The sequence below is a fragment of the Lygodium microphyllum genome, chromosome 13 (assembly GCF_053477565.2).
Source record: "Lygodium microphyllum isolate KBCC chromosome 13, Lygodium_microphyllum_v1.1.10, whole genome shotgun sequence".
Classification (NCBI taxonomy): domain Eukaryota; kingdom Viridiplantae; phylum Streptophyta; class Polypodiopsida; order Schizaeales; family Lygodiaceae; genus Lygodium; species Lygodium microphyllum.
The window spans coordinates 80,982,675-80,993,364 of record NC_141147.1 but is presented as its reverse complement, the minus strand read 5'-3'; the positions used below and the strand labels follow the sequence as shown (position 1 = coordinate 80,993,364).

General features: G+C 45.3%; 1 protein-coding gene across 3 annotated transcripts in view; it reads right to left on the bottom strand.

Annotated features, from left to right (window-relative positions):
* Positions 1–206: 206 nt before the first annotated feature.
* Positions 207–10,690, bottom strand: part of CB5LP (cytochrome B5-like protein) — a 70,415-nt gene continuing 59,931 nt past the window's right edge. Inside the window, exons 4-6 of one of the 3 annotated variants that reach the window (XR_015692906.1) lie at positions 1,511–1,573; positions 1,170–1,261; positions 995–1,039 (exon numbers count right to left, since the gene is read on the bottom strand). Coding sequence is in view for 2 of the 3 variants with exons in the window: in XM_087691357.1 (XP_087547483.1) it covers positions 970–1,039; positions 1,170–1,261 (162 nt within the window). In the remaining variant the exon portion in view is untranslated. Of the gene's footprint in view, positions 1,040–1,169; positions 1,262–1,510; positions 1,574–10,690 lie in introns of all 3 variants that reach the window. The other 2 variants (XM_087691357.1, XM_087691356.1) reach the window with 2 other exon arrangements.

Genomic DNA, 10,690 nt, shown 5'->3' with positions numbered 1-10,690 from the left:
ATTCTTTCTGTAAGAAAAGAAGCATTAAAGACTTAGTTTATGGAAATGCACAACACCTTCCTTCTACACCTAACCAATGATGATGGTATTCCCCCTTGCGATCACATGGAGCCCCATATCGATCCTTTGAGGTGGAATGTGACTCTTAGGTAGACGAGTGGAGAATTTGTGCCACTAATGTTTAGCACATGAAAAATCTTTAAAACAGAGAAATATCTTCACACATGGAAATGCAAGCTCTCTATAAAATCAAGACTTGTGGGTGTATTGCCACCTAGTGTCCTTGCAAAGAGGGATATCACTGCTTCAATAGTCAAAGATGTACCATACCTTTAGAAACAATCCAAGAAATTTTATGATTCTACCCTTCAGCTCACACTTCTTTTGGATATATTCTCTGTTTACTTTAGAGCAACAAATACTTTTTGGATGTTTGGGATTATACCTTTGGCTTAGTCACTTTAAAGACTTGAAAATCATAGTCTTTGGTGACATCTCAATTGATCCATTTACTTTTTTCAAGAGATCTCTTTAACAAGCATTGTATGATTGCTTTCAGCATTCATGATGCTCACCCTAATCAGTACCCTCATTTTGCTAAGTGCTTTCGATGGGATCCATGTTTTTCCAGACATATTCCCCTTTGTACACTGTTTTTCCAATGTTTCTGACACATTCCTTATGGTGCTCACCCTTTCAATAGCATCAAACCCTATACATTCCTTGTGGTGTATGTGCATGTGCATGTGCACATGTGTTCATGTGGATGTGTGGGTACATCCACGCATTTGTACGGTCAATAAATACATGACATTAATCTTTAATTGAGTCACATGCCTGATGCTGCTTTCTGTAGTGTTTGTGTACTACAAATGGAACAGAGATCTAAGAGCCATCAAAAAATGGGGCACAATTCTAACTCAACTTGCTATTTCTTTTCTTTTGATGATGAACTGGAACCAGTGAACATTAGTGTCCAATCAAATCACCAATATAAAACTCGTCCACCATGTCAAAAACCCTGGAGGCATGTTGAGGCCTGGAAAGCAACACATATTCAGCTGCAATCAGTTCGTGATATGGGAACCTGGTTGAGCTAGGAAAGCATAAATACACACACTAGTACTACATAAGTGAACAAGAACTGAATGTGGGTAAATCTAGCTTACCCATAGAAGCCCTCAGTAGAATCACCTCCTGCATGGTTCAGAATTGCATACCCTCCAGGATGCTCTTCAACATAAGGGGTAACATCATAGACCTGAAATGAACAGAACATCCCGTTCATCATGAGTTTTCAAAACGAAAGGCCATGCTATGCTTGCCTTTTTCCATGCTGCCTACTAAACAGAGGGTAACATCATAAACCTGAAATGAACAGAACATCCCGTTCATCATGAGTTTTCAAAACGAAAGGCCATGCTATGCTTGCCTTTTTCCATGCTGCCTACTAAACAGACAATAAAACTTCCATATTATTAAGCCACACAGTCATCTATCTATTCAGCACCTTTTTGCGCAACGTTTACATATTCCTGAGAGAGGTTTTTGCCTGCACATGTGAACATTGCACCTAGACAGCATTCAAAAAATAGATTCGTCTGATCACCATTTACACTTAGTATGCAAATCAGCAATTTACATGTGCCATTTGCATCCCTTGCCCTCTCCGATTCTCTTCTTTTGAAAATCAGCAACAAGCACTATTTCAACTGCTAGGTAGGTCCAACTTGAGAATTGCTACAGCATTGAAAAGATGCACATTTTTCTTTTATGTAATCACTGGTGCTCATATTAGATTCATTAATGTAAAACAAGGACTAAACAGAAAATATCTAAAATGTGGAGAATCATCCATCCAAAAGCATGCATATCAACAAACATAGCAACCTTCATGTAAGGACCATTGTAGGGAACGTCTGAAAGGTACTGTGAATATCAAAAGAATGGGCCCCAAGGAAAGAGAATTTTCTTTTTTTTCCATATTGTCCGAACTGCCCAATGCCTACATCAAGTAGAGAACTTGGTGAAATCCAATTAACTCCAAGAGATCTAGCAATGGCTAGAAGTCTTGCCCAAACCTCTCGCCATGAAATCTAGCATGCAATTGGCTGGAAAATATGTCCACAAATACTCTGCCAGCTGGGCAACACCAAAGTCAATAAGGCAGTCTCTGTACTATGTGAACATCTCAGGCAACAGACTAGGCAATTTTGCTTGGCCAGTGTGGGCAATGCCAAAGTCAATGAGGCAGTCTCTGCACTCAGTAAATACCTCAGGAACAAATACAGCTGCTAACATAGAGGACTAAGCCTGACAAAGTTTCCTTCTTGCCGACCCAGGACAACATATAATTTTCAGCTCCCATGTATCTTAGGTGAAAAATCCAAAGTTCTTTTTTATTGAAACATTATTTCCAAAACAGTTCCCTTGCCTGCACATGGTTTTGTCAAAGAGTGGCAAGTGAAATTAGAACATATGCCATAGCAACTACAAATTTTTGAGCTTATGTGCAAAGAGTCGATGGAGAGCTTCTGGTATTCCAATTAACACACAAACTTCTACAAAACCTTAACTCATTTTTCTTTTCTTTGGTGACTTTCTAGCCTATTTGGTGCCTGAAGTGTCTAATAATCTCATATGTTTGTAAAATTTTAATTGGCCAAAGCAATTTGTGCCAGTAACATAGTTTCAATGGCATCATAAATGGTTCTAAGTTTCTACCTAATCTTATGAATACATTAAAGAGCATTGATTAACCTCCCGTCCATAGCTATGCTTAATCAAGGCTTTTGACTTCTCCTTACTACAGTTAAGCTAGCTAGCAGAAAAAATGACAGTGGACTGATCCTAACCTTTGTAAAACTTGGTGAAGGTACAATAGCTCCAAGATCACATCATAACGAGCCTAGTTTCTTTCTCTATTGATGATCTTGAGAATCTAGGCTGCTTCTAGCTGGAACAAACAAATAAGTCTTGAGCCAAGTGTGAAGCAATATCCTCCATGGCAATGCTTGCTGTCAATGTCACTGGCCAAATGTGAGTCTAAATGGCCCTGTAGAGTACTGTTTCTATAGTGTGGAATTGTTAGAGCTGGACATTCCCTGGACAGGGAGGTGCAAGTATAGCAGGTGGCAACAGGTACAGCAAGTGGGCCACATGGCAGCTGACATGTGTCAGGTGGGCAGACTGCACAGGTTTTCTGTCCAGTTGGCTGCATTTAATGCAGCCGACCTGTTATTTCTGGCCATTTATTGCTGGCCTAGTTATTGGCCTCAGTCTTCACACTCTCAGTCAGTTGTGCTTCTAGTTTTCAGGCTGCAGACCATGGAGACTGCTCTTCGGGTTCACGGAGAGTCAGATGTTCGAGGTGGAGACATACACAGACATTCTCTTTGCACCCGTGTATATATCTGCATCCTTAAACAACATTTTTCACTGCATATTTTCTGTGTTTCACTCTCTCTCTCTCTCTCTCTCTCTCTCTCTCTATTCACTCTTTGTCTTGGTCATTTGCTTCCACACTGCTTCACTTTGACATGGTATCAGAGCATTGAAGGACTGATCTAGGGTGGACCTACCTGAAGAGGAGATTTCAGCGCGTTACACGGCTGCGTTTTCAGCGTTCAAGGACGAGTAGGAGGGTTGCGCATTAGAACAAGCTGAGGCAAGCATGGGCGTGTGAGAAAGGAGAAGTTTTGCTGAAGCTACTGCAGGTTTTTACTGTTAGAGAAGGAAGAAGGCTCTACTTTGGGCCTTCAAGTGCAAATTTTACATTTTAATCGCCTCCGGCGGGTGAAGAAGGTGTGGGATGAGCGTTGAAGAGCCCTAGCAGTCTGCATTCTCACAGTCACAAGGGGCTGCTTTTTTGTGTTTTGTGCAAGCATTGTAGGTGAAGATGTCTTCTAAGGTCGAGACAGAGTTTTAGGTGATCATGGACCGAAAGGTGCCTATCTTATCAACTCTTCCATTAGATCAAAAGCTTAATGGTGAGAATTACTGCATCTGGAGGGTCATGATGCTTACCATTTTGGAGTCCTATGATTTGGCAGAGCTTGTTATGGAGACTATTGATCATCCTTTTTCACAAGACAAGTCTAGACTCTCTTCCAGTAATAAGGTGGAGTTGGCAAAGGCTCAGGCACATTGGGATAAACTCAATACTTGCATCTGCTCGTTTATATTTCTCATGCACTACAATTATTATTTCTCATATTGGGCATTTGACAGTGGGTCGGGAGATATGACTGGAGCTTGATTAGATGTACAATCGTATGACTGTCATGAAATGAGTTTCTTTGAAAGTGCGGACAAGGACCATGAGTGTCAACAAGTCATCTTCTATGTGGGACCATATTAACAAGCTAAGGCAACTTCAGATGTAAGTACAAAACACACGAAAGGTAATCACTTTTGAAGACATGGTGATAACTCTTCTTTCACAGTTACCGCCCCATTTTAGTGGCTTTTTTTCTGCCTTGATTGCTTTAGGGCGGTCTGAAACTCTTTGGTGGGAAGAGTTGATTCCTATGGTATTGGACCAAAAGGAGTAGTTGAAAGGGATCGATGCTTCTAAATTTGAGGCCTTGGTTGGCTAATCCTCTTCAGAAGAAGGGGAAGGACCAAAAGGAGGTCAAATCCAAGAAGGACAAAGAAAAGGAGTCCACTTGTCGCATTTGTGGAAAGATAGGCCACTCGAAGAAGGATTGCCTCGACAAGGAGAACACGGACGAGGAGAAGGAGGAGAAATCTTCAAAGGATTTCGAAGCGGTGGCTGCTCTCTCATTAGCTACTTTCCTCCACTTGGAGGTGGTTGAGGGTTCGACCCTAACTGCTTCTGATGTTGTGTTGACGGCCCCATACACTCGGGAGTGGATTGTTAATAGTGGTGCCCCACGGCACATGACTCCTTTAGCAAGTGTTGCTCATTTGTGGCCTTCACATGGCCAGATTCTCATTGGTCATAGTTCATCTATTCCTATTCAGGGATGGGGTGACATGCATCTTATTCCAGATGGACGAGGTGGTGCCCATGCATCTGAGGTGCCTTGCCAAAATGGATCAACACTTTATCGAGGTCATTAGGGATAATATGACTAATGTTAGTTATGGTTCTTACTTGTATGATCATCGGAGGTCCACTACAGGTTATTGCTTTACCTTGGGTGTTAGTGTTGTTTCATGGAGCAACAAGAAGCAACCCATGGTTGCCCTATCTCTTCCACTAAGGCAGAGTATTGGGCAGTGTTTTCTATTGCATGTGAGACAGTGTGGCTTCGTAGGCTCTTGGAGGAGCTTGGCTACCCGCAAAGAGATCCTATTGTTCTTTAGTGAGACAATGAGAGTTGCATTGCCTTGGCCAAGAACCGTATGTTTCATGCTTGGACGAAGCATATTGAGATCTAGTGCCATTTCATTCGCGAGAAGATTCTGAATGAGACTATTTCCTTGGTCTATTGCAAGACAGAGGACAATCTTGCAAACTTGTTTACGAAGGCGCTTCCTCATGCTTTACTTCGACAGCACTCCAGATCCCTTAGCCTTCTGCTGTGTCCAAGATCTGAGAGGGGGTGTTAGAGCTAGACATTCCCTAGACAGGCAAGTGTAGCAGGTATAATAGGTACAATAGGTGGCAGAAGGTACAACAGGCGGGCCACGTGGCAACTGACATGTGTTAGGTGGACGGCTGTAGACGGACAGTTTTTTTGTTAATCAGCAGATCTATTATTTCTAGCCATTTATTACTGGCCTATTTATTGGCCTCCGTTTTCACATTCTCGGTCAATTGTGCTTCCAGTTTTTAGACTACAGACCGTGGAGATTGCCCTCGGGGTTCACGGAGAGCGAGATCTTCGAGGTGAAGACATATGCAAACATTCTCTCTGCACCCATGTATATATTTGCATCCTTATACATCATTCTTCACTGCAGATTTTATGTGTTTCACTGTCTCTCTCTCTCTCTCTCTCTCTCTCTCTATTTTTTTCGTGAAGATAATAGAATTAAGTAGTAATATATACATTAGACCATTAGGTCAGCTAAGAAGAATAAAGCATACACAAATCAAGGTGAAAGGCGACCAAGCAATGCCAGGAAGAACGAGATCAGCTGAAACCATAGAGGAGATCTGCCATAACACTAAACCATGAACACAGGCTATATGACCATGGATACTCCAGGCTGAATAAAAAATAAGGGCATTCCGAGTATGCCAAATATGCCACAGAGCTGTCTGTCTAAGGAAATGGAAAAGGCAGGAATAATCTAATTGCAAAGTAGACATAGAAGTCATCCTTTCCATAATCCACGAACGAGCTCATAGCTGTTGGTGAGTCACCGAGGACCGCACATGGGAAACAAAACTCCAAATTTGTAGCGCAACAGGGCAAGAGACAAAGATGAAGCAATGTCTCATCACATGTAGTGTAAAATATACATCAACCACGGGAGATCTTGCGAGCATGCAACACATCCCCAGTTAGAAGACCCCCAATAAGCAACCTCCACATGAACACTTTACCCTGATAAGGAACCTTAGACTTCCAGAGTTGGAGAAATCTTTCAAACCACTTCTTTTGCTGTTCCGGATATGCCATAATTTATTAGCCTTTCCAATGACCCATCTCTTGGCCTCAACCATCTGATGATAGATCTGATTAGCTGACCTTTTCTCGAAATCATCAAGAAGCACAAACATCCAATCTTGCAAGGGAGATGATGGCTCTCAAGCAGGCAAAGGAGAGAACCTCAGAAGCTTGTCCTGGCAAATGTCATGATAGCTAGGAGACACACGAAAGTGTTGACAAATATGTCGGAAATAATAAAGACTTATCTTATTGCAAATCTTTATCAGACCAATCCAACAACTTGGAGGTAGCCAACACTTCTCCTTGCAGTGAATTCTCCTCCTTATGAAGATCAGGAGGGCGCCAAACTGCAAAACGTAACATCTCCTGCTAGGATGCAATCAAATGAGAAAGGAGAAAAGACTAGGAGACCTTAATAGGTCTCATGGAGTTAAGCACATGCCACAAAAAAACTTGAATAAGCATGCTACCATGAGAGATACCACTCTTTTCTATGAAAAATTTTGCAATATCTGGCCAGCAATGACTTTGTACACATTGTGCCTGCAAAAGTGCTAGTCTCAAAGCAACCATATGCAAATTAACATCCAACAAAGTTGCTCCTCCCATCCTTTTAGGAGTAGTCACATGCTGCCACGAAATCCACACCTGGCCCAAACGATTCTCTTTCTTTTTCCACAACATGAAGCAGATAGACTAAACCAATTCCAAAAGAGACTTCTTAGTCCAAGGAAGTAATGGCAGAAAAAATGAGACCATACTGATCATGATGCATTGAGCAACTTTAAGTCTCACATGAAGAGGCCAGCCTTGAGATTTCTAGTACATGAACCGACCATGTATACGGAATGACATCCAATCAAGCAAGGCACGAGGAGCTACATTCACACCAATAGGATAACCCAAGTGTCGGGTAATATCTCCTTTAGAAATCACAACTCCTTACCAACCCAAAGCTTGTGAATCACTCTTTGTATAAGAAAGCAGTGTAGATTTCTGAGCATTAATATGAAGTCCCGATGCTAAAGCAAAGAGATTCCACATAACCATTGTCCGAGTAACATTAGTGTGATCAGCCTTAAGAAACATAAAGGAATCATTAGCCAAAGATTGACCCAAAAGTTGGGCACCACTGGGAAGAGACAAACCAATAATCTCACCTTCATCGGCCAACTTATCCAACAATGAGAGCATCCGGTGAGTGACCAAAGCAAATAGCAAAGGGCTTAGAGGGCAACCTTGCCGAAGAGACCGAGATAAGGCAATTTCATATGTGATCCTCCATTAAGTGCAATACGAGCCACATCACCCTGACTAATGGTATCAACAAGAGAAGTCATGTGAGGACCAAATCCCATGGTGGACATCAGCTGCCGCAAGAAAGACCAGCTGACATGATCAAATGTCTTTTCAAGATCAAGCTGAAGCATAATAACCTGCTGGCCTGAGGCTTGAACATTCAAAATGTTATGCATTATATTCCGTCCCTTAATGAAACCATATTGACATGGATAAACCAAGTGCGGGAATACTTTTTGCAATCTATTGGCGATGATTTTAGAGAAAATTTTATACAAAGAACCCATAATAGAAATGAGTCTCCATTGTTTCAAAGAGGTCAGAGAAGGAACCTTAGGCAACAACCGAATCATAGCAATCTTCCAGCCTGAAGGCATCCTACCTTCCGCACTACTTCACTCTGATAAGAATGCCAAGAGATGTGGTACATTCGATATAGAAAAGCACTTGCAAAGCCTTTAATTTTAGTGGCTCAACGGCTCCTACCGTCTCGTGTGCTGTGCTGCGCTACACCCCCACCATCAGTTGTGTTCCCCCCTCTCCAACTGTCCATGGCCGCCCCACTCTGATAAGAATGCCAAGAGATGTGGTACATTCGATATAGAAAAGCACTTGCAAAGCCTTTAATTTTAGTGGCTCAATGGCTCCTACCGTCTCGTGTGCTGTGCTGCGCTACACCCCCACCATCACTTGTGTTCCCCCCTCTCCAACTGTCCATGGCCGCCCCAGCGCCCCCCCCCCCCCCCCCCTTTCCGCTTGTCGCTTCAACAACTCCCTTGTCTAGCACCACCTCCGTCTCCCTCGCCATTGGCTGCTGGCTGAGCATTGGCCACAACCCACCCCCCCCCCCCCCCCCCCCCCCCCCCCCCCCTTTCCGCTTGTCGCTTCAACAACTCCCTTGTCTAGCACCACCTCCGTCTCCCTCGCCATTGGCTGCTGGCTGAGCATTGGCCACAAACACCCCCCCACCCCCCCCCCCCCCCCCTCCCCACCCCTTCCTCTGCCTGACTCACCGCCCCCCCCCCCTCCCCGCCCCACCTGGTAGGACCATAGGCCCACACATCCACCCCCCACGGAGGTGTCACAGGCCGTCTCACCCAAGGGCCCACACCCCTCCACACCCTCGACGCCCCCCTCCTCCCCCCCTCCCCCCGCCCACACCCGCCAGGTGCATCCGACCAACCCACCATCCCTAGATCCTCTCTCTCCCCACCATCACCCCCGCCGCCCAATCCCCTCGATTCCCACCCAGCACAGGTGACCCACCCCCCACCCATCCCCCTCCCCCCCATAGGAGGTGAGGAGCCCCACACGCCGTCATCCTCCACTCGCCGGCAATCTTGCCCCTCTTCCCCTTTCCACACAGCCACTAGTTCATCCGTTCATGCTGCCCAACACACTTTCCTGAGACTGGCACAACTACTACCACATGAGTTTTTTTGGAGTGGGCCATGGTCTTACTTGAGAGTTGCTGAGCGCAGAGAGTTCCTACTACCCCTGGAGGTGGGAAGCTTTGTGGTACGCAAGTCTAGGAGCGGCAAGGTCCACCTACTAGTACCACCAGATGGACTAAACTACGCATTCTTCCTCCACATCTCTCACACAAGAGACTGGACGACGTTTCAAATAGAGGAGGAGGTCAAGAGCCAGGTGGCAGACCACATCTCCCAGTGGTTGGGAGAAGGTGGACTGGCACTTTTCTCCCAGCAGTGGCTAGGTTGCATGATGGACATTAACAAGTGGGTTGGGGCTGACGTCCCTCATCTGAGCATTATCTTTCGAGCCTCTCTGTAGTGGAGATCACCGATAGATGTGATTGAGTGGCCCCTGGTACAGACGGCCTGTTTCTACCAATGTACAGAGTCTCGCCTCTCAGTATGGTTGATAGATGCCCTGGTGGTTCCACCAGGTGCATCCATCATCCCCATGGTCCGCCTCAGGGCCACCATGGTGGAATGGAGTTCACCTTCCAGGCTAGTAGCGAAGCATATACGCATGCCTCATAGTTCCTCTTCGTCAGCAACTTCCACACCGAATAGATGCTTGTTCGGTCAGCCATAGGTTTTCCCATGAGTTTACACCTTGCATCCTGGAATGTGAATAGCCTCTACTATAGTGGGGCACCTGGTTCTAGAAAGTTGATTGTCCGGCAGGAGTTGTAGCCTACCCTTCCCGAACGAATCGACATCCTACTTCTATAGAAGCATAAGCTCACTCCCACCCAGGCCCAATGGGTAGGGAATGTACTCCCGGGCAGCTCACACACTGGGAGCACGCCATCGGTGCCCATGGTAGGTGGGGGTGTTTGCACCTCTATTGGCCCGAGTCTCACGACATGTGGATGAGCGCACGGGACGATAGTGGCAAGGAGGATTCTATGGATCAGATTGGATATTGGGGACTCGTGCCTGAGAGTCCTCAATGTCTATGCCCCTACTGAGGTTAGGGCACGCAGCAGGTTTTGGGTGGAGATTACGGAAGGACTCCCAGTGGTGGACTCCTAGATCCTTGGAGGAGACTTCAACAACTTGGAGGCTTTCGAGGACCAGCAAGGTAGAGTCAGAAACTACCAGGGCATGGCTAGGGAGGAGCAAGAGGCATGGGAGGTCTTTCTACTGGCAGTAGGAGCATGCAATGCTTGGAGAGATGCAGCCTTCCACAAGAGGGAGAGGTCGTTGGACTTCTCTTGGGGTTACAGGTGGCTATATGGAGTCCTGCTGGAGCAGTTGGGCAGGTTCTATGTAGGAGAGTGGGATGCTCTCGTGAAAGCCAAGTTGGGCAGTTGGTAGGAACCACATTGTCCG